Here is a 24,686-nt window from a genome sequence, read left to right as displayed (position 1 = left end):
TAAAAAATAATTGTATATAACTTTTTTGTATGAAATTTTTTTAAATTTATATTTATAAATAAATTGACCATGAAATAAATTAATAACAAAATAGAAGAATGAAATAGAACTTGAGTACAACTCACTAATTTCAAAAGCTAAAAAGCTTAATGGCAACTCACAAATTTCAAGTACATTACACATTAAGTACATATTTTGAATGTATTATGATGGTCCAGCATTGTCATGACCTCCAGTCCTCCTTGGACGTCGATTGTGGTTGTGACCCTCTTCGTGGCAAAACCCGCACCATATCCTCCGACTACCCTCTCGTACATCCATTTCGTTACGCAGTCTCGAACTTTTAGGATGTCCTTTCTGCCTAAGCAAATTTCGATTACCATACAATATTGGGGCTATTGGATCCGTCCAATATTGTTCATGGAGGATGGGAATGAAGTCCATCGCATATGTCGCATAATGCTCCTGTACAGTGAAACAAGGGTCAATATAGCTTCTATACCCCAATCTTCTTGCACCACAGACAGCTAACAAGTGAGAACAAGGGTAGTGTAGATTCTGCCACTTCCCACATGTACACCAACGTCCCTTTATGTCAACTGTTTGAATATTTCGACCCTTATTTGGTGGCTGCGGTGCAGTTTGAATGTTGAACAACCCCCTTTCAATGTTGAAGTTGATAACCTCATGTCCAGCATACGCCATCTCCCTCCTCTGCATTTGCAACAACATATGTGGTGTGTAACCATTCCCCGACTCCATTGCTTGGCGAGATGCCTCTCGGCGGGCACTAAAGTACTGTGCAACGCGATAAAATGTCATCTGGACAATGGCCGTTATTGGTAGACTACGAGTTCCTTTCAAGACGGCATTAAAATATTCAACAAGATTTATGGTCATGTTTCCGTACCTTCGACCACCATCGTGACATTGCGTCCATATGTGAGGAGGTATCTCTTCAAAAAAGGACTTTGCAATTGGCCCACCCTCTGTTAGGATTCTTTCCATCATACTATTGAATTTCCTAACTTGGTGCTCCCTGCCAGCTATTTCAACCATCTGCTTGAGCATCGTATTGTGCACCCTCTGGTTGAAGTTGCTAACAATGTGACGTAAGCAAAACCGATGGTGTGCACGCGGCGGTTGCCAATCATCGTTCTGACGAACGGCAGCAAGAATACCGACATGTCTATCTGAAATAAGACACAAATTATCGCAATCAGTCACTTCATCCCGAATGCACTTAAGGAACCAAGACCATGTGCGCAAACTCTCCTCCTCAACGATGGCAAACGCTATTGGAAATATTTGTTGATTTGCATCAGGGGCCGTTGCAATTACTAATTTACCTTTATATTTTCCATACAAGTGCGTTCCGTCCACACAAAGAACTGGAGGACAATGACGAAATCCCTCTATTGATGCTACAAATGACCAAAACACACATGTTAAAATAGCAGCGTTGTTAGCATCAGGGATTTCTATCCACGCCCACTTCACCTTTGTACCGGGATTTATTTCACACATAGCATGCATCCATTTTGGAAGCAGTTGATATGAAATATCCCAATCTCCAAACACCCTTGCAACTGCCATTTGCTTCCCGAGCCATACCTTTCTGTACGATACATGGTACTGGTACTTTGACCTCAAGTGTGCTTGCAAAGCTGCAATAGAAGCACCGGCATCACTTTTGATAATTTCTACGACTTCATTTGCAACTAAGCTAGACTTCAGTTGTGGGTGGTCCTGCGAGAGAGTCTCGTTTATGCATGTATGTGGCCCTCTGTATTGTGTAATTTCAAATAGCCCATGCTTTTTACGTTGAGTTGCACGCAATTGCCAAACATAGGTCTCGTCTGCATTGTACCTAACCATCCACGTTGTTGGGGTGGATTGCACCACCTTAAAGTTGTGGTGTGTTTGCGCATCATGGACACGCACGGGTTGAATGAGGTCATCCTTCGTGTTGAAAATCATACCTTTCCTAAATTCTGATACGCCATCCCATCGGGTGCCCTTGAGTGAACTTTCAACTTCAGTTCTGATATGACCGGATTCAACATCAACCATGTACGCTAATGGCTGCACGTCGCGTACCCTCCTGTGACCGACATGTGTGTTCTGAGGAGGCGTCACAAATTCTTCATGGTGAACCCCATATTCATTTTGTTCACCAGCTTCATCTACCCCTGCATCTGCCTCTTCAAAATCCTCTTCTATATCCTCTTCTTCCTCAAATTCACGGTTGCAGTCCATATCAGGTAGCATTGGCCGGACCTTTAATCCCCCCCCCCCTCTCATTCATGATAATAAATGGAACTGTTTGGAAGTCTGGTATGGACACAGCTCTAGTTGAACTTCGGTCATGCCTATACTTTGTTGATTGTTTTGCTTCGTGATAATAATTGCTTCCCACATTGAATCCCTGCAAGGTAGACTCCTCACGTCGAAGCTCTGCTGTCAAGAATTCTGGTTGAAATGATGTACCAGGGATGTCATTCAAATCTAACGCCGCAGTCACCTGTGAAAGGTGATCAAATAGTCTGCTCGTCTCACCAGTACCATATTCGGTATATGGTTGAGAATGGATGAATGCTTTCCCTTGCAAAGTTGGGGCTCCGGCTATACTACTACTTCGAGGACTGTGATTAACAAAAATCTCAACAACATATACGTCCGGACAAGAACTCTGCAGGTCCAACGCAATTACGACGTCTGCATCATATTTTATTGGGATGTCAATGTAGAACAAATTTCCACCACCCCCTCGTTGCGGATATCTCGATGTTAGTTCTAACATGTATTCCTTTGGATCAATATCTAATCCTTCATATATTTTGCGTTTCAAACTTTCTAACTTCATCCTCCTTCGAACTCGAATGGCTTTCGTTGGCCCAGTGTTGTACTCAATACCGGTTGATCCATAAATAATCTCACAGTCAATGTATAATAAGACTGTAACTTTGTTAGCTGGCGAATTTGACGTCATTATGACTTATCAAAAGTAGAGTTTATCTGCAAGGTGGTAAGAAGGTTGGAGGATCAACAAATAAATGAAAAAGGAGAAAGCTTGAGTAATGGTTGAGGGATGATGAACAAATATATAGGAGACTAGCATAACAAAACCGATTTTTGGAAAGTCAATTTTGATTTTTTTACGTACACCCACACACATGCATGCACGACAGAATTACTTTTTTTTTAATACCAAACTGACTTACCAAAAGTTGGTTTGGACACTATTCATACCAAACTGACTTTCCAAAAATCGGTTTGGACACTATTTTCAAGAATTAATTTTTTAATACCAAACCAACTTTCCAAAAGTTGGTTTGGACACTATTCATGCATGCACAAATGCAGGAATTAATTTTTTAATACCAAACCCCAAAAGTCGGTTTGCACACTATTCATGTACTTACACATGCAACTATTAAGCGAGCCCCCCCCCCCTCTTCTCTCTCTCTCCCTCCTCCTCTCTCCCCCTCTCGACACCTATCCCTCACCTTCTTCTTTTTTTTCTTTTTTCTTTTTATTATGCTTCCCCTTTTTTAAAATAAAAAAAAAAAAAATTCGGCCTAGCCCCACCTCTCTCCATGCCCCTCCCGTGCATGCATGCAGAAGTCCCCTCATAGCTTTATAATCACAAGACTCATCTTTAAAAAATAAATTATTAACAACTGGAACAAGGTAAGAAATATGAATGATAAGAAAAGAATGTTGAAGTTGAATATAGAATCGATATACCAAATTGCTAAAATTACCAAAATAAAACAAAATTTACTTAACAAAAACTTGTTAATTTCAAATTTGTAATTAGTACATATCTTGTGACTATTACAAAAAATAAGTAAATTTGCATGCATCATTCTTACTTTAATCTTCCTCTCTCCCTATGCTTCACATAATAATGTGCAGCCACTGCTACAATTGTGATTTCTTCCAATCCAAATTAAAACACTGACATGAACGCTGACGATTTGGCCCCAGATTGCCCTCGACTTTTTACCTAAATAAACTATCCCAATCACTTAGGTCTTAATATAATTTTATATTATATTTTCGTGAGTTTTTTAAAAATAATATAAATTTATATTATATTTTATCTAAATTTATGCTTAAATTCATATAAGATTTTAAATTTATACTCCCAAATACAGAGTAACTATTCAAGCAAATTGAAGTTGACATCTTAACTTTAAATTTGTGTATTTTGAAATATAAACTTATACTAAGTAACATACCAATCTATACATATATAAATTTAAGACTTTACATTTATTTTTTTATAAAAAATTAAAATTAAATAGTGAGATTGATCACCAAACTGACTTTCCAAAAGTCAGTTTGGTCTCTTTTTTAATAAAAAAAAAAAAAATTCACCTCACGTGTGTTTTTTTTTCTCACCCCCTTATGTGTTTTTTTTTTTTTTTCGTCTGACAATCCCCTCTCCCTTCCCCCCCCCCCCCCCAAAAAAAACGTCTCTCCTGACAGTCTTTCCCCCACCCCTTTATTTTATTTTTTCCTCCACCCCTTTATTTTATTTTTTTAAAACTAAAAGTTGCGGCTAGGTGGGGAGCAAAACCCAAACCGACTTTTGGAAAGTCGGTTGGGTATAATTTGGTAATTATTACGTATTTTATCTATTTTTGTGTTTTTTATTATTTTTTGTTATTATTTCCGTAAAAAACTCCTAAATATATCTTTGTACTGCAAAATGAAATAAATGTCAAACTAAAGAAAAGCATTTAATTACTCTTAAGATGAATTTATATTTAATTATAAATTCATCTTTCTTAATCTTGAAATTTTGAGCGAGCTATCCAATATATATCTTCTTAAGCCCCATAATATTCATATTGACAAAAAAAAAAAAATTAAAAAACTGTAGAGAACGGTAATATTACCCTTAGAGATCGTCCTTATAAAAATTATTGCTTTAGCTATTGAAAATTGAGTCAAAAATAAAATGACTACTACTAATTGACATGAAAATTGACGATGATGATGACATAAATATAAAGATGAGTGAATTTAAAAAAAAATAAATAAATTTTGTATACTAGATTAGAACTTGACCATAATTTTGAATTTGGAGTTTGGATCTCATATTTAAATTTATGTGGATCTAAACAAAATGTTAACACACTATTAATTTTATCTAAATTCATACAAATTTAAATCAAAATCTAAAACTTACATTCTTGAATACAACTTCGAGTAAATGTTTTAAAAATTTGTAAAAATATATATTTTTTAAAAAAAATACCTTTTTATGTCTTTATATCAATTTAAAAACAACACGATTTATGCTATATTTAAGGCCGTGGGAATGGGGATGTGGAATAAAAAGAATTTTAGGAAGACGGAAATGGATGGAAAAAGGAAAAATTTAGTGCAAAACACACAAAAACAAAAAAGTTAAATCGATGTTAGCATTTTGAATGAAATGAAATAATACGAAAGCTATTTTAATTACTTTGCTTCTTAAAACAAATATTGAGGTTATCCCAAAATAATATAAAATGAGAATAAATAAATTATAAATATATGTTTATATGTATGTATGTATATAAATCTTACCCTCCTTCCATTCCCTTTGATTTTGCCTTTCTCCTCACAAAGGGCCCAAACAAGTGTTATGATTATGAGTTTGTACTTCTTGAACGTTAAACCAATAGGCAATAGCCGGTAGTGACAAGAAAAACGGTGTCGTTCTGGGCTGGCGCGCTCGTGCCGACGAGAAAGAGAGACCAGATTACCCCGACCAAGAGAACAGAATGGCAACAGTGAACGAGATGGCGAATTCGGATCAGTCCCCAAACACCGACGCAGACAATGAACTCCAAAACCCTAATTCTTCTGATGCATTCAACCCCAGCGTCCCCGGTCCTCCCATCGTTTGCCTTTTCAGGTTCGCCGGCGACTCCGCCGCTGGTGCTTTTATGGGCTCCATCTTCGGCTACGGTTCTCTCTCTTTCTCTGCTTGCTTAATTTTTGATTGCTCCCTAGTCTGTGATGTTAAGAATAATGTATTCTTTTTAATGGATTGAATTTCCATTTTGGGGGATTTAACTGGTTTATATTAATTTTAGATTCGTAGTTTTGTGATACTGATTAGAATTTGGGCCGTTTTACGAACCAGGTTTTTAATTCTTTGTCGATTCTCAAATTCATTTCATATGATTGTTTGTTCAGATTATTTGCTGGTTGGTTTGGTTTCCCCCCCCCCCCCCCCCCCCCGGAGTTTTGTTGCTTCAAGTGTTAGTTTTGGTTGTTTATGCATTCGTGTTAGTGTCTGAGATGAAGTTTATTCCTTTCCAGATGTGGTTTTGGATTAAGGCATTCATTTGAAAATTGGTTCTTACAGAATTAATACTAATGGTTTTTTGCACGCGGGAGACCTAATAAGAAATGGGTTCAGATATTTGTATAATGTACTTATATTCTAATGAAACTCGGGAACGCTTGTTTCTCCATTATCAAAATCAACATGACCATGCAATTTTGGTGTAAGACCCTTGCGGGAAGATGTAGGTGTGGCCTTATGACGTGGATGATTTTATGAGAGTGAGTTTTGGAGGCTGGGTAAGAAGAAGAAAGGGCAGGTGTCGTGTTGTCACAGTGTAGTAGTGTACATGACTTTCTATTCTCTATGATGGTATTGTGTGTTAGGAAAGAAATAGGGGAATTTTTAAAGGTCCAGTTATGCCTTTCCACTAGTTGTGGTCTATGGGGTTTCTCTTTCTTCTCTTTGTATTTTAGCGTCAGGGTTGTTTGGAACTGGAGGTGTTTCTTCCATTTATCTTCAAAGGGATAGGGAGCAGCTATTCTAGATTTTATCTTTGTTGTTGGACACCTTGTTCTCCTACTCTGTAATTCACATGGGTATGTAGCATTGGGACAAAAATTCATTGGAAAGATTTTATAAGCATGGAAATATTTCAAAATGGACTCATTATTGCTCAAGCCCATTGTTCTCAAGAGATTGAAAAACAATCCACAACCATTCCTTCAAAAGTTGATGGGGACCATAACATAACCATCCATTAATTAAACCCAACCGGCTGTAAACTTCAATTCCCCCTGAAGGTCCCCTCCTGCCTCCCCACCCCACCCCAATCATATAAGTTCCTTATCTTGAATCTGCAAGCTACTACCATCAAGAACCTAAATTCTAGCACACCCATAGAAGTTAATGCAAATTGCTTGCACAATCAAGGAACTTATCCAGTGACTTGGTCACGAACCTGTTAAGATCAGAAATTTCCCACCACTACTACTTGTGGTATCGTTAGCATTAGGTAAGGGAGCCAAAACAAGGAGAAGTATGAGAGAGGAGGGGAGTATATTTCATGCATGCGTACGTACACTGTAGTTCGTCAGATTTTCTTTTTCCTTGTAATGGTTGTGTAATATTGTGGAGGGTGAAGGGAATATCTTAAAAAAGAGAATATGATACGATCAATTCTGTTCAAGCTACTAGTGGTTGACCGACAGAAGGGGAATAAGTGTTACCAGAACTAAATGGGAAGGGAAGTTTGTGTTACTTTTTGAAACTCGAAGAAGTTCTGGGGTTTTTTTTTTTTTTTTTTTTCTTTTTCAAAATGTGAGGTCAGTGTATTTTTTCCTTTACATCTCTTTAGAGAACCTTCCCTTAAATATTTAGTGAGTGACTCTAGCAAGTACAACAAAATGCACCACAATCCAAAATGGGGAACCAGTTAAGCCTGCCTAATGTGGAATGCCAAGTATGTGTGCCTCCACGATGATGCAGATCATCCTCAAATTTGAAAAAGTGAATATTATATCAAATATTTTATTTCCATTTTACTTTTTGCACTTTTATTCAGTATTCCATTCTAATCTTGTTTACCTTGGGTAGGAAGCATTCCAATTGATTAATTTGATTAAGTTTTCCTGAATTAGTTGTTTGGGTCCAAAGGTTGCAAAATGTACAGATTGCTTTTGTAATGATTTGTTGATCAGATTTGGGTAATTAGTGATTCAGGCTGTTGAGTAAGTGCTTGGCCGTATTGGTTTTGCACCACTACCCTCACTGTACCATTACCTAGCAAAGTGACCGACTCCAATCTTTGCATCCATACCACAACCCATAATGCACCACGTTCCAGGTACTATTTGCTAGCCAATGTCCTAGTCTAGAATATATACACCGAAGAGCAGGGATGTGAGTTTGAGGAGCATGTTGACACCCTATCTGATTCTTCATTCTTTACCACTGTATTTGGGATTCAATGTACCTCAAAAAATAATAATCAAGCCAATGAGAAGGGGAAGTTTGGGAGTCAAAGTTAAAGCTTTAAATGTATTAAAATGTTATTACTTTTTCCTTTATCAATACCCTTTCAGATATTAATATAGAATTGCTTTCCTTGCTGCTGTATAGATGCATGCATGAAGATGATAGTGGATTGTGAACAACATGAAGTCATTGGTTCATGTATCATATGCTGAAAAAGCCTTCACTTGGCCATATGTTTCAGGTTCCGGATTAGTCAAGAAGAAAGGCTTCAAAGGATCCTTTGCGGAGGCAGGATCTTCTGCCAAGGTATGAGAAAAATTTACAGATGCCTGAAATATATTTTTTGTTTTTTTGTACTCAACACTTCACACGCTGTAATCTGAGCATGTAGCTAAAATTAAGATCCTCTTCTTTTACCCCTGCCATTATCAGACATTTGCAGTCCTGTCTGGAGTGCACAGTTTGGTCGTGTGCTTGTTGAAGAGGCTGCGAGGAAAAGATGATGGTACAGTTTCTTAGTTGTTGAAGTGACAGTGCAATACATTATATAATTTATCTATTTTAATATGTCTCTGTTTCTTTTCTCTACAGTCATTAATGCAGGAGTAGCTGGATGTTGCACTGGCCTTGCCTTGAGTTTCCCAGGTATGGTCATTAATTAAATATATTTATATAATGCATGCAAATCAGATGTTTCTGAGCCCTCTCTTTGACATGGTATATAATCTCGGACGTGTGTATCTGTTTTGTGCACCATAACACAATTTGCTTGTGTGATAGATATACAATTTTTCTGGTTAGTATACTTCATTATAAAAACTTAGGGCCGGCTTCATTTTGGAAATCATTTTGTGTTGTCCAATTTTTAGTTTTCCAAAGAATTATAAAAATTTTATCTTATTGTTAAATTTTTTCAAGATTTGTATTAAAGATGTAGAAAATAAAGAGTTTGTTTAAATGTGCAATAATTTTTCGTTTTTTATTTTTAGATTTTAAAATAGTCACAAAAAAGACAACTTGTTTTCTAATTTCCAAATTTTATATAAGGTAATATTTGGAATCATAGATTTTGGAGCTTGAATTTGAATTTTTGTAGATTTAGAAGAAATTTTGTACATAATCCGCACAAAGTAAAGTCTGAGATCTAAATTCTATGCTCCCATATGCAAAGTAGGATTTGGAAATCTAGAAAAATAAGGAGAAGATGTTTTATAACTTTTCTATATAAGATTGGAAAATTAAAAATAAGGTGACATTTTTATAATTATTTGAAAATTAGAAATGAAAAATAAAACTATTTTCACAAGAAAATAATGCCAAAACTATTTGTTATTCATTTATTCTATACAAATGTTGTAATAATGAAAAATTAGTTGATTTTTTTTGTAATTTATTGGAAAATAAAATGGAAAATGAAAACAGTTTTGATGCACTTCCTTGACAACTCAGAATGTTCGAACAATTCTTGACGTGTTTTTTTATCTGGCATTTGTGATCATGGTTTTAAATGACGGCCGCGACCATTACGTAATGCCATTACGTAACGGTTTTTTGGATTCCTGATACCGTTACACCCCGCAAAATCAGTGGGAAAAAAAATCACAGCCGTAGCAGCCGTTACGGACCGCGACTGTTACGTAAAGGCCGCTACTGCTACAGGACCGTTACACCAAAAAATTATTTTATTTTTTACTTTTTCTTCATGTTTTTTCCCTCTCTCACATATCATTCTCAATATACCAAGTGGCAAGAGAGGGAAAAGATTATAATGAGGATAACGATGATACAAAATTTACTATTTCTTTAAATACTCACAATATATGCATTAATTAACAATTTGAAAATACTAACATGTTAGGAAAATATTTTATTTTGATAATATTAATAGTGTAATATTTATGTTCTATATTTTTCAACTTCAAACTTCTTTCTTTTCTAGCTATTTCATATTTGTATTATTTGTATGTCTTACGTGTCTAATAGATTAATAGAATGTATAATGTATTTTGTTTTATTAATTAATTTAACGCACATAAGAATTTATCACAAATAAGAACAATGAGAAGTATAAATATGCACACACACACGTAATTTTTCTATCAATGGTGGTTTAAAACAAATGTAAATTTGTTGCCCTTACCAAATAACTTAGTTACTTGAATTAAAGGATCCAAAATACACTGAAACTCTTTCTAAGAAGGGCTGAAAGCTTAAAACATGCAAGTATGCTAATATGCACAAGGTTGTGCGTGCTTCAAAAAAATTCACAGCCGTTACACCCACTTCCTGTTATATAGCATCCACTACTCCCGCTTCCCGTTACACCCGTTACCGTTACGTTACGCTACTTGCTACCGCGATTTAAAACCATGTTTGTGATATAAACACAAACAATTCAATACCATGCAAAACTGCAAATTATTTTATGTGAATGGTGAGATTTATGAACAATTTCATCTGCCATTCCAACAAGTTGTTTGAGAAGGATTTCTTCTTGGGCTCTCCTTTTTGTTTGCAGAAGCACACATTTAGGTAAATGCTTTTTTTTTTCTCATTGCCTTATAAAATCCTAATCACTTCTATGATTCTTTCTGGAATTTATATTCGATACAAGTTTTCCAAATTTTTAGCTGTGTTTTTTCTAACCAATACACAAATTTGGATCATTCTAGTTGTTGAATATTTCAAAGTTCATATTTATCTCCTTAACCTAACAACTGTTTGGAAAGTTTTAAACAAAGACTTGCACATGCACAAGTCAAACAACGTTGGGCAGGTGTCCTTCATGAATAGATGTAATTCTCTGTTTCTGCCCTTGGTTAGACATAATTTTCTCTTTGTGAACACTAGTACAGATAGATCAAGATCCTTACCAGTGCTACCCATGTTGTTATGTTCTGCAGGTGCACCCCAGGCTCTTCTACAGAGTTGTCTCACCTTTGGGGCATTCTCATTTATTATTGAAGGGCTCAACAAGCAGCAGCCAGCGCTGGCGCTTTCACTTTCCATAAGAAACAAGAGCATGCAAACAAGTGTACTTCCTCCCTTAGCTTTTCCCCTTCCAAATGAACTAAAGGAGGCTTTCTCCACCTACTGCGAGTCCTTGAGGAAACCCAAGAAGTCCAAATCTCCTGCAGCTTACTGATGAACAATGGGTGCACCAGACCCATGGGTCATATTGCACTTGTAAAAATGTTTGATTCTGAAACTTGATGCAAGTTTTAAAATTTCATGAAATTTCATGGATGTGACATTATTTCTTTAGTTCATGTTTTTGGTAGGCTTTAGTTATTTAGATTGAGGAATGCACAGAATCGGTTTTCTGCTAGCAAACCTTACTTCCTTATTCCCATCATTGCCTACTCAAGCCACCTTCTTTATCTAGCTAGTTAAAAGAAAATTGGATGTGCTGCGAATATGTATCCTTTCCAGAAAGAGAAAAAGGGCTTGAAATTTGGATTTTTAGTTATTCAATTTATGAAGCTGAGAAAGGGATTACAAGGCGCCTGTTGCATTGCTAGGTTTCCTTTTGCAAAACTGCTGCTTGTGAAGTTCTCTTACCTTGCATACCTTGCATTTGAGAGTAAGTTCCTCTGGCAGTCAACCTTGAATAATTTCACCATGCAAAAATTAACTTTATCCGCACATTGAGAAAATTTAAAATAGTACAAATAATTCAAATTAGGCTTGGAAATTTTTGAAGTGAAAAAATAATTTTTTTAAGAATTTTAAAAAATAAATAAATAAATAAATAAATGACATCGACAACAACTGAATAAAGGATCTGCATCCCCATGAGCCAACCTCTGAAACATTCTCTTTCAAGTTTCCAACCAAGTGAATGGGGGTGTTAAAATGCTTTATTTATGAGATTTGAATATGGTTTGCATATACTTCCCAAAATAAATGAAGAGTGCACTGTGACCTGCAGAATAGGGTCAAGGTATCCCCCTTTTTCCCCTTTTTCTTTTTCTTTTTCTTTTTCTGATAGCTTGTTGGACTCGGGGAAAAATTAATTTATTGCCAATTGGTTTGCTCAACAGTGGATTCAATAACCCTCAAAAAGACAGGTTCAAGTGTTTTTGTTTAGAAGATATGTGGGGGCATCGACAGAAAGGAGCAGAAAAGAAGATCATGACCAACTAACTTGGAAGTATTAAGCCTTCTGCTCTATCCCAAACAATAAAAATTGAAAATGAAAACAAAACAAAATAAATAAAGCAGAGGTTAGCCAATGGTTGAATCATTTCATTTAACCAATGATTGTTACGAACTACAACTATGTCCATTTTCTATATTCCAGCGCGGAACTTAAAATAATGTACAACACTTTCACCCCTTTTTTTCATGGGTAATGCATAAAATAAGAACAAGGTATAATGACAATATTCCCAAAACATGCAATTTCTCACCAATGCTGCAAGCCTGCAGCTGACTTAAGCAACTGTTGCACTCTCGTTTCTCAACCCAATTTCATGCCTGCCTTGGTCACTAAGAGGAAGACCATAAAATTCTGTCAAATAGGCCAAAGCTTCTGAGTTATTGTTGCAAACCTTCCACAGTGAAGTGACCTCTCCTTTGGCCACGGTACCCCATCCCTCGCAATCATCGAGAAATTCTAGTAGCTTGGAATAGAAAGAGTCATAGTTCATCAAAAGGAAGGGAACTGGAAGCTCTGATCCAATCCTTTCTAGCTGAATTAAAGCTGAAATCTCAAACACCTCATCTAGAGTGCCAATACCACCAGGAAGAGCAACTACTGCAGTCCGATCAGAGCTGTTGTTCCTTACTACCGCATCAACTAACCCATGCTTCCTTGCAGAGAAAAACCTGTTTCCAAACCAATTAATGCAACTTGGCACACTTAAAAAAAAAAAAAAAAAAAACTCTCTTGTGGTGGGTATTAGTATTATAGAATTACCTGCAAGTGAGATAAGTTTCTGTAGGTAGATATGGATGGTAATTTGTTGCTGTCCATTCGCCAGCCTCTCTACCTATCTTGAATCCACCAACAGGCTTCCCAGCTTGCAAAGCACCCTTTGTGGCAGCATCCATAAGTCCAGGACCAGCTCCAGTCCACGATGTACAATCCAATAGATTTGCGATCTGCTGACAAATGAGAGGAACAGACTCGCTTGAGCCCACATGAAAAGTCTTAGCGACATTAAAAATAGTATTCACTATGTATTTGGTAATGGGTTTGACCTGAACATGCTCCTACATTCAACAGTATATTTCAAATTCAAACATCTTTCCAAGTGAATGTTCATCCATGCATGTTGTTAAGGCAAGAGAGATGGGGCAAAATGAAGGGACTTGCCTCTCTTCCCAGCTCCAGTGACTGCAAGTAATGCAAATGATCAGGTCCCATCCTTGAAGAACCCAAATATGCAACTCCCCTCCCAAGCCTGTGTATGAGCTTGTAGCATTGTTCTATCTCTTTCCTAACCTTCGAAACAATAAAAAACAATACTACTGAGCATTTGATATTTCCAATAAGATTTGAAAGCATTTGAAGTGTTCACAATTACGGCTATTTAGCAAATAAAGCCCAAAGCAAAAAAAAGAGTATAGCATACATTTTATGCACTTTTCCTGGTAGTCTAGTGATATGCTAGGGTGAAAGTGTGAAAATGACAATTGCTACCAGAAAGGGCTGGCCCAGCCAGGATGAAGCACATATGATATCTCCCAGTAGCTGGAAATAAGAGCTTCCACTATTACATATGAATTCAAAGAATCCATCATGAGGACTATCACTAAGCATGGGTAGAGGATGATGATCCAAGAAAACACAAGTTCCCTTCATTTTTGGGTAAAAGATCAATGCCATGATTAAAGGAAAATGACTAATTACCAAGCAAGGATTAAAAGCATGCTAAAATAGGGATTATAACTATCAATTTTTAAAGAGGAGATGCTCACTTATGGGTAAAAGATCAATGCGATAATTCAAGGAAAATGAATAACTACTGAGCAAGGATTGCATGACAAAATTGGGATTATGGTCATCAATTTTTAAAGAGAAGGGACCATATTAATTGGGATTTACCCTTCCAAGACAGGCAACTTCTCAACAGCATAATTTCATAAACGTTATACCCTCATACATCTAATAGTTTATTCAGTGTTAAATATAACAACAAATTCCTATTTGCAGCAGAATCAGCTTTAGGTACAACTAGTGTATGAAGAAACACATGCCATTCCAGCAGCGTGAATTTTAAATTCAACAAGATCATAAAGAAAAATAAATAATCCCAGCATAACCAATTATGAATTCAACAAATGCACAAAGAGAAATAAATTTCTAATAAGCATGGGATTTCCCCGAACTCAACAAACAACACAAAATATCAATACATTACAAAACAAAACTTCGAAGATTACTAATCATTGAAACTGAAGAGAAGAACAAAATGGGTTTACCTCATTTGAGCTTGACCTCTCTTCGAAGTCAGGAAATTCACCCTTGGCTACCAAATCTCCTCCTGAGTTAGGCTTAAGCCCTAACTGGAAATTAAGAGTCCGCCTTTCTCTTGCATTGAGAGTTGGGAACTTTACATTCCTGTGGCGACCATTTCTGAGAAAAATATGAGACCCCGGGGAACCCCCTAATGAAAACGCCATTTTTCTCGGCAAATCACTGGAAATTAGGATTAGTTTTGCAAGAACTGGTTGATGTTTTGAGGTGGATATTTGTTGCTAATGCGAATTATCAATTTCCGGGTGCAGTTGCAAAAGAGAAGGCCCGAATCTTAACTCAAACCTGCAAATTATGATCAATTATATTGGAGAGATAGAGGAATAGGGTTCGCATTCCCATTCCCCTTTTAAGTTCCATCAGTCGATGAATGAAGGTTGATGCTTTGATGTTTCCAAACAAGTTGGGTTTTATCACTTTTTGCTCTTCAAGCTCAGGTTTTTTTAAGGGATTTTTTAGTTAAACTAATTAAAGGACAGATATTGCAGAATTAGGTTACAAACCATTAAGCCACTCGTGAGCCTCAACATAAATTAAACTAAGGCTACAAATGAGTTTCTCGAATTAAGTTAAATAAGTCGGATTTGAACTCAAATTTTGAGCCCCTTAACTAAACGAGTTGAGTTCAAACTAATTCATATTCGACTAGTTACGCTTGGAAATTAGTTCATCTAACAACTTGCCAGCCAACTTGTTTGAGAACTTGCGAACCAGTACATTTATCAGTTCGTTTACTAGTTCGATAATAACTTTTGAATTAATTCAAAATTATGTTCGTAAACTAGCTCAATATTAAGCTTGTGAACAAACTTAATATTAATCACATTAAATATTTAATTTTAAAGTTTTTTACATTAAAATATATATTTTTTCAAATTATATATATTAATTATTAATTAATTTAATTAGTTAGTGGTTTGACCCATTTATTAGTTTGAAACAAGTTTCAATCAAGCCAAATTTGAGCTCAAGCTCAATTGGTTACGTGTGAAATGAGCTTTAGTCAACTTAAGTTCAAACTAAACTCAAATTATATATATGCTAAACGAGTTGAGTTCAAATAGAAAACTTTAGACTCAAGTAGAGTTCGAGTTTGTTTATAAATAAACGAGTAGAACTCGAGCTCGCCATAACTTGGCTCGACTCATTTGCAGCCCCAATTTAAACAATCATCAAATCAAATTTTGCAGTACATTTAATAAATGAGTCAACTTTGAACATTAATAGGCTTGACACATTGTAGCTCATGGGTGGCTCGATTATAAGCCTAGTTTAGACTCATTTAATAAGTTAGAACTATAATAATTTATGTGCTAGTTTAATAATGCTAAATTAGGCTTAATAGGCTATAGTGGGCTTAACAATAGGGATCATTTGTGCATATGATTATTTAGTTCAATATTTGTAACATGAATTAAGTGAAAGGGCTAATGGTCAAGGCCAGTAAGCTAACTTGGTGGGTAAAAAAAAACTAAATAGTATTAGTAAGAGTTTTTTCCCCCTTTTTTGCCCAATAAAACCTTGTCTTTCAAAATGAAAGGTTTCAAAATAAACAAATTGTTAACAAGCATCTCAATAGTGAAACTCAATAAGGGCGTGTAAATTCGTTCATTCGCATAATAAACAAGTGTTAACAAGTATATTAAAGTTTAGTCTAAACTTAACATGACCTTGAGTTCTTAAAAATTTAGTAAACATGCAATGATCCCAATATATAAATATATATATATATATATATGATAAGGAGACATGTGTCCCCTTGGTTGAGGGGTGGGTGACACATGTCCCCAATGTACCTTACCTCTTCATTAATGTTCCCTATTCATTTACCAACGTGTCTTCTCCCCTCACTAATGTGTCATATTCCCTTACCAACGTGCCTTATCCCCTCACTAATGTGTTATATTCCCTTACCAATGTGTCTTATCCTTTCACAAATGTGTCTTATTCCCTCACTGATGTGTCATATCCCCTTATTATTGTGTCTTATTTTTTCATTAATGTACTTTATCCCCTCATTTATGTGCCTTAACACATTTTTATATAAAGAGGGGAGGGGTGTGTGACGCTCTGATTTTCATACCATTTTTTTTATATTTTCCTCTTCAATAAATAATAAATATTAATCAAACATCGGCTATGTCAGAACCTTTGATATCGTATCAACATAGTCCGACCTGAAATGGGTAACGGGTAATCAATCAAACTTATATATAAACAACCCTAACAGCAGAAGTCAATAATTACAAACCATCCAGAATACAAATAACCAGATTTCTAACCATCCATATATATATATACACACACACATATCCAACACATTCCCAAAATCAACCAAAAACTCTAGGGGAATCATACATTCCTGGCTCAAAACACTCACCCTGTCTATCAGGGTATAGGCTCCCCTCTAACTTAGAGCTCTATCTCCTGGTCTGTCACAATTTAGTAAAATATTTAGATATTTGGGTGAGACACATCTCAGTAAGACGGAAAAATTATTTACAATTTGTGGCAGTTAGAGTTTCAAGTTTCGTTATATCATAATATTCTCATTTCAGTGATAATACCATATAAGAAAAATATACCAATTATACTCATAATTATATAGATATAAAACACAAGCTTTTATAAGTTTTAATTCCATTTTTCAAACTCATTCACATGCAACCCATATTTACTAGTGAAAGTTCTCGAGGATAGAGGAGATTATATGCCCATACATGTAGCTCCCCTATGCTCTAATTTCGTTTGTAATCTTGTCTGATTAATTCAAGTATGGCTACAACAGATATTTATCAAGGCACTCACCTTACTCAATAAGCCCTTAGGTGGAGAGTTTTACTTCGCCTTATTTATTTATGTTATTAAACTCACACTCTTTCTTTTCTCATTTCCATTTCATCATCTACCTCATGAGTGTCCTCGGTAACCAATACATGCACGTCTGTAACTCATGGCTGTCCTGAGGATATTCTTCACGACATGCTTCCCCCAATAGGTTGTGCGGCCCGAAGGCTGGATCTAAACCGCGGTTGGCCTACCTAGTTAGATCAAAATAAACAATCCATATACCCATCTATAATACGAATGGCTTGCCTAACCCTGGTCTAGACTCTAGGGGACAAAACTACCCTTCTTACTAGCTTATTCGGCTGCCACGCCACACTCTTCATGAGACCGTGTGGTTGCACTTATCATCCTCTAACATCAGTACCATGCTTTCTATCACAATCCATCCATCAAGGTTCTCATTTTCACATTTACATATTCATATTCCAGTATTCCCATTTCCACATTCACATGTCAATACTGAATGTGTATTTACAATTTAGTATTCACATTGCAGTATTTGCATTGCAATATTCACATTCCAGTATTCATATTTCAACATTCACATTTTTATATTCTCATTTCAATATTCACATTATAGTATTGACATTACAATATTCACACTTCCATATTTATAATTCCAGTATTCACATTACAATATTCTCATTGCAATATTTACATTTTCATATTCACATTTCGGTATTCACATCTCATCTCACAATGGTATATATCATATTTCAATATTCTCATCATTTTCTATTTCTTTCTTATCTTTTCAATACACATTTCATTCTCATAATAGTATATATCACATTTCATTGTTTCTCAATAAAACAATTCTCTTATCATTATAGTTCAGTATATAAACATCACTGGGTTTCTCTTATATTCTTTTCTGCACAAAAACATTTCAATATATATTTATCTCATATTCTCATAATTTCACCATGCAGTTCACACAACCTAGTTTCAAACATGTTCTCAATATAACTCATATGTCACACAGTTTCGTCTGTTATTCATATCATAATACATACTGTTAAAATATCATATCACCATTTTCACATATTTATTAAACCCATAATTTCTAAAATACTGCTATAATTCATTCCCCTTACCTAGCTTACTAAGAGGTCCACTAACACCCTAAATCCTACACTCCACAGTGTTTGCAACTCAAAAGCCTGAAACTCGCATTTCCCCAAATTAATCAACTCAATTTTCAGAATATTATCATTTAGTACTCCTTAGGTCCTGTGACGCCCCGATTTCCATACACTTTTTTTTATAACAATAAATTAATTAAATATTCACACATCATCCATAACATTCAAAAATCGGTCACGTCAACTGTAACGACCTGCTTAATTTCCATATTTTTTTTATACTGTAATATTTAAAAATGCTCTGATACCAAACTGAATCATCAACCTACGCAGCAAGAAGCGGAAATCATATAAACATAACCATAAATCATTATATACAATACCGGAGTTCTAAAGTGTTTCCCAAAATATACAAATATAATTATATCCCTAAAATACCCTTAACTAGCTAGGGCTATACAATAATATTTCCAAAATACTCACTCTAATATCAGGGTAATACTGAGGCCCCTCTATCTACGAGCCTGATCTGCTCGCTTACCTGGATCACCTGAAAAATGTTAAAGTAATTAGGATGAGCCAACGCTCAGTAAGACAAAATATTCTATTACCAGTGTGTGGCAAATGAGTACAATACCATGAAAATCTATTTCTGTATAAACGCATATAACTGAATCTGAAAATACAGTACAAGTAATAGAAACCACTACCATTTCCATGTTACTTAACATATCAGTATTTTAGGTTACTATTTAAAATACTTCTATTGTACATAAGTATATTCTCTGTCTCTGTAAATCTGTATATACATAATAATAACTGAAAACTTCCCTATGGATAACTATGTGTCATGATTTAACTCCTTATGACAGGGTTGTGCGACCCGCAGGCGGGATCTACACCAACTAGCCGATCAAGGCAAATCACTATACTCCCTAAGTCTGATCTGCCCTCCTCCACCCATATCTGATGGGGAGCCTGTCCACATCAAGGCACTATACAATCAACCTACTACAACATATTATCTGAATAGGTGGTTGCACTCTGTAAACTGTATGTAGCTACAGTACCGTGCTCTGTAACTATATGGTCCAACAGGGTTTGATACCATATAATATATTTCTATATACAACTAACTGTTTTACCATGATTCTATAATAACTATATAAACTATGACACTGTAATAAACTGTAACTGTATCATCTGTATTTTTGAACTAAACGAAAATCTGTTAGTCATGGTACTGAAAACTGTATAATCATGATACTATAAACTGTATAATCATGGTACTAAAAACTGTATAATCATAGAACTGTAATTACTATAAAAAATAACCACTGGCTATATATTCTGTAAATCATATCCTGAAAATACTGTAAAACATGTTTCTTTACTATACCCATATTCTCAAGCCACACAGAAGTTTTAAACATATTATACATAAATAATAAACTGTACAAATTTCTATCGTGAATAATCATCTGATAAAAATGTATAACTTATACTGAAACATAGTAAAATTTGCCTAACATAGCATATTTTCCTTACCTAATTATTGAAAAACCCCTATGATATACTAATCTAACACCCGCAGGGCTTCCTACACAACACCCTGAAAATAATATTAGTCAGAACAGAATATCAATATTTCTTTGCCTATATCATTTCCTGTTAGAAGGCCAAAAATTGATTAAAAGGTCTTACCCTAAATTTGGGATGATATCCAACTTCGTTTCACCAACGATCTGCTCTGGCAGACTTGAAGAGAACTCTACCAAGAACGTCGTGGTGGCTTCAGATCGTCAATCCGGCGACTAAAGAGGCCGAAATCGAACAGAGAATGAGGAGGAACCGTAAAGGAGAGAGAGAGAGAGAGAGAGAGAGAGAGAGGGTTTCGGCTGAAATTTCTGTGTAAAAATCCGAGTTAAACACTATTTATACTGCGGCCTTTGTCGACGAGTCACGTCATCTCGTCGATGAGTCCTTCAGTAATTTCGTCAACGAACGCTCCTTCTATTATTGTTTCCATTTCTCTCCCTCTTTATTATTTAAATACCATTATTCTTTGGGTCGTTACATCAACAACCCTACTACCATTCGTACGACCCGACCTGCATTGGGTACCGGATAAAAAGTCATTTTATTTATAAAACCTAACAGCGGAAGATAGTGTATTTATATCATTCAGAATACAATACCCAGAGTATCTACATACACACATATACATCACTATCACAAACTCAAAAACTACTCAACACTAGGGGAATTACACCTCCCCTAGTCCAGAAACTCACCTTGTGTGTCAGGGTCTCAACTCCCAATGGTCATGGAGCTCTATCGCCTGACCTATCTTTGTCCCCTGAAAAATTTAGATAATTTGGGTGAGACGCATCTCAGTAAGAAGGAATAAATTATTTATAATGTGTAACCATATGAGTACAATTATAATACACTTTACTTTTCAAATCATCATTTCACCTAAGAAAATACACTAGCAAATATATTCTCATAGTCATATAAATATACAATACAAGCTTTTATAAGTTTTAAAACCATTTCTCAAATTCAATGATTTCCAACACATATTTACCTGCGAAGTTCCTGAGAATAAGGAAGATTATCTACCCATACAGGTAGCTTCCCTCTGCCCTAACACATTTTGCAGTCAGGTATGACCACATCTGATACCTATCAGGGCACTCACCTTACTCAGTAAGCCCTTAGGCGAAGAGTTTCACCTCGCCTCAATTATTTATATCATTAACTCACAAAGTTCATTTCTTATATTTAACATTCTTTATTTCTCAATTTTCATTCTTTCTTTCATTTTTCATTTTAACCAATTTTATCATTCTTTCACTTTCCATTTTCATTTTACTTTCTGGCTCATAAGAATCCTTGGTATCAAATACCAACATCCCGTCTGTAACTCATGGCCACCTTGAGGATTTTTCTATCCACGTCATGCTTTCTCCCATGGTCAAGATTGCGCGGCCCGAAGGCTAGATCTAACTGCAGTTGGCCGACCCGGTTAGATCAAAGTAACATATCACATATCGCGTCTGTAGTACAACTGGCCGGCCTATAACCCTGATCCGAACTCAAGGGGCCTAACAACCCTACAAAATGGCTCAGTCGACTGTCACACAACACAATCCAAGAGTTTGTCTGGTTGCACTAACACCACTAGCAACGGTACTATGCTCAATATCATAACAATCCATCAAGGTTCACTACCACATACTCGCAATCATTATGCGGTATTGGTATTTCATCAATCATATTTCAGTATATCACAATTCAGTTCTATATAAATATTCTCATCATTTTCTGTGCACATTTCACCATCTCGTAATAATATATATCATTTTTCATGTATTTTCATATTTTCCCAAAATACTCATACCAGTAATTTGAACAAACTCATTTCTCATGCAAATAATTTTTACTCACATATAAATATCTCATTTCATTATTTTTCACTAATCACATCAATCATTCTCATTTCAATATTTTCTTAGAAAATACCCATCGTTATATTTCATATTTTTCAACACATGTCGTGTGCCACACAATTTTCATCTAATATTCATAACATATTATTTTCACACTCCAAAATATCACAATTTAAAATCACTCAAATGCCACACAATTTATCTGATATTTATATCGTAATAATTTTCAGACAAAATACCATAAGCACATTTTCACATATTAATTTAAATAGTAATTCTTAAAATACTACTATAATTTATTTCCCTTACCTGACTTACTAAGAGTCTTGTTATGACCCAAATGCTACGCCCTTAGTGCCCAAAATTCAAATCCTAAAATTTACATTTTTCCTAAATTAATCAATCTATTTCTCCAAAATAATACCCATCTAATCTTCTCTAGGCTTCATATACCTCAAATTAACATTTTAACTAATATTTGACACCCCCACTTAATTTTTTGAATTTTACCTGTGGGTCCCAAAATTACACTTGCAGCGTTCACTCAGATCCTAAATTCTGAAAATTCTACTTCAACCCTAGATGCTCAACATTTTAAAATTTCTAAATTAATACTAATTAATTAAAAATAAGCCCCTTAATAACTCTCGTACCCCAAATTTAAGGTTTTATCCACGACAACCCTACGAGAATTTCATCCCATTAGACTTATAGAGAATCATCCCTAAATTCTCGTGGGGGTGTCCATTCGTTGATTGGGCTTATAATTTGCAAGAAATTAAAGAAAAAGGAGAAATTGGCTTACCCCAGGAGATATGTTTACGCTGCTCCTACCATCGATCCGCTTCGGTAGAAATGACAGCAGCGAAGAATGGAGTCCAGCGATATCTTCCGATTTTTGATCGGGCGAAAATCCGTCACGAAATCGAGGAGAGAAAGAGAGAGAATGAGAGGAGAGAGAATGAGAGGAGAGAGAGAGAGAGAGTGTCTGCAACAGAAGAAGAAGAAGAAAAGAACAAAAGGAAAACCAAAGTAAAAAATGAATCTCCTAAAGCTTCTATCTTTAGGAGACTAATAATAATAATAATCTATTTAATTAATATTAATAATAATATATTTAAATAATATTAATAATAATATATTTTATTAATAAAAATAAAAATAAATTTTATTTATTTTTTAAAATCTGATTAATTAATTAATTAATTAAATTTTATTTTTTTTTTGAATCACTCTACTAATCTTCTATAACCCTTTTTTGGGGTTATTACAGGTCCCAAATACTCCAATTTAATAATAAAACCAATATTTAACACCATATAACAGATGATCAAGGAGTTACAAAGCAAACATTAAAAGATGAAGTCGGTGGCATCATCTACTTTTTAAAATATATATATATAAAGGACGCAGTAGAACTCTTTATGAAATATTTTTATTGTTTAACCCTACTAAAATGAAGCCATGCCTTTGGACAATGAATTGGGAAAAAATTTCAAGATATATTTTTATTGTTTGCTGAAGGATTTTATTTGAAAAAAAAAAGGAAAATAAAATAGACATATATTTTCATCATATTTTATCTCTACATTAAACAGTATTAAAGATAAAGATGCATTCCAACATGATTAAGAATTAAAAAATAAATAAATGTTAATCATGTATCAAATTAAAATTTTATTCATGATTTATTATATATCTTTTTCCTTCTCAATTTCTTCCATAACCAAATATGAAAAAGTAAATTAAATTTAAAAACCATACTTGACTTAGGAGAGCGCAGCCGAGGTTGGGAGGCAGAGGACTCGACGACGTCCTAAGTGGGTAGCGGTGGCTGCGGCTTCGGCTCCGAGGGCAAGGAGACAAGCGCAGGAGCGGGAAGAAGGAAGGTGTAGGCGGTGAAGAAGGACGGAGGGAAAGGAGGAAAGAAGGGAGGAGGGAAAGGAGGGGGATCGGGGAGGGAGGTTCGGGAGAGCAGGGAGACAAGCACAGAGCGAGGAGTAGGAAAAGATCAGGAAAGGAGGGAAGAGAATGAAGATTGGGGCAAAAGTTATAAAAGAAGTATTAGTAACGAATCCAAATCCGTCATTGATAGAGGGCTAATAGTGACAAATTTTAAGATTCGTCACTAATACTCTGAACTAATTTTTTTTTAATTTTTTTAAATAAAGGAAGTATTAGTGACGATTCCCAAATCCATCACTAATAAAGGGCTACTAGTGATGAATTTTAAATTCGTCACTAATACTTTGAACTAAATTTTTTTTTTTTTTTTAAATAAAGGAAGTATTAGTGACGGAAGTATTAGTGACGAATCCAAATCCGTCACTAATGAAGGGCTAATAGTGACGAATCTTCAAATTTGTCACTAATACTCAAAACTAAATTTTTATTTTTTTTAAAATAAAAAAAGCATTAGTAACGGTTCCCAAATCTATCACTAATAAAAGGCTAATAGTGACGAATTTCAAGATCTATCACTAATACTCTCAACTAATTTTTTTTTTATTTTTTTAAATAAAGGAAGTATTTATAACGGTTCC

General features: G+C 35.1%; 3 protein-coding genes across 3 annotated transcripts; 1 reads left to right on the top strand and 2 right to left on the bottom strand.

Annotated features, from left to right (window-relative positions):
- Window positions 1–204: 204 nt before the first annotated feature.
- Window positions 205–2,259, bottom strand: LOC131149788 (uncharacterized). Its single transcript, XM_058100542.1, has one exon. It carries the CDS (start codon window positions 2,257–2,259, stop codon window positions 205–207), a length of 2,055 nt encoding a protein of 684 aa, XP_057956525.1.
- A 3,318-nt stretch (window positions 2,260–5,577) lies between these two features.
- On the top strand, window positions 5,578–11,533 carry LOC131154352 (mitochondrial import inner membrane translocase subunit TIM22-3-like). The gene is made up of 5 exons (XM_058107067.1): window positions 5,578–5,970; window positions 8,511–8,575; window positions 8,702–8,774; window positions 8,861–8,914; window positions 11,173–11,533. The coding sequence occupies exons 1-5, from the start codon at window positions 5,784–5,786 to the stop codon at window positions 11,412–11,414; spliced, it is 621 nt and encodes a 206-aa protein (XP_057963050.1). The 5' UTR covers window positions 5,578–5,783; the 3' UTR covers window positions 11,415–11,533.
- Window positions 11,534–12,496: 963 nt separating this feature from the next.
- On the bottom strand, window positions 12,497–15,250 carry LOC131157699 (uncharacterized). The gene is made up of 4 exons (XM_058112035.1): window positions 14,699–15,250; window positions 13,590–13,718; window positions 13,191–13,375; window positions 12,497–13,099 (listed from the first exon to the last, which is right to left on the bottom strand). Exons 1-4 carry the CDS (start codon window positions 14,897–14,899, stop codon window positions 12,706–12,708), a joined length of 909 nt encoding a protein of 302 aa, XP_057968018.1. The 5' UTR covers window positions 14,900–15,250; the 3' UTR covers window positions 12,497–12,705.
- Between the last annotated feature and the right edge of the window lie 9,436 nt (window positions 15,251–24,686).

The sequence above is a fragment of the Malania oleifera genome, chromosome 1 (genome assembly GCF_029873635.1).
Source record: "Malania oleifera isolate guangnan ecotype guangnan chromosome 1, ASM2987363v1, whole genome shotgun sequence".
NCBI classification, from domain to species: domain Eukaryota; kingdom Viridiplantae; phylum Streptophyta; class Magnoliopsida; order Santalales; family Ximeniaceae; genus Malania; species Malania oleifera.
This window is presented reverse-complemented; position numbering and strand designations above follow the sequence as displayed.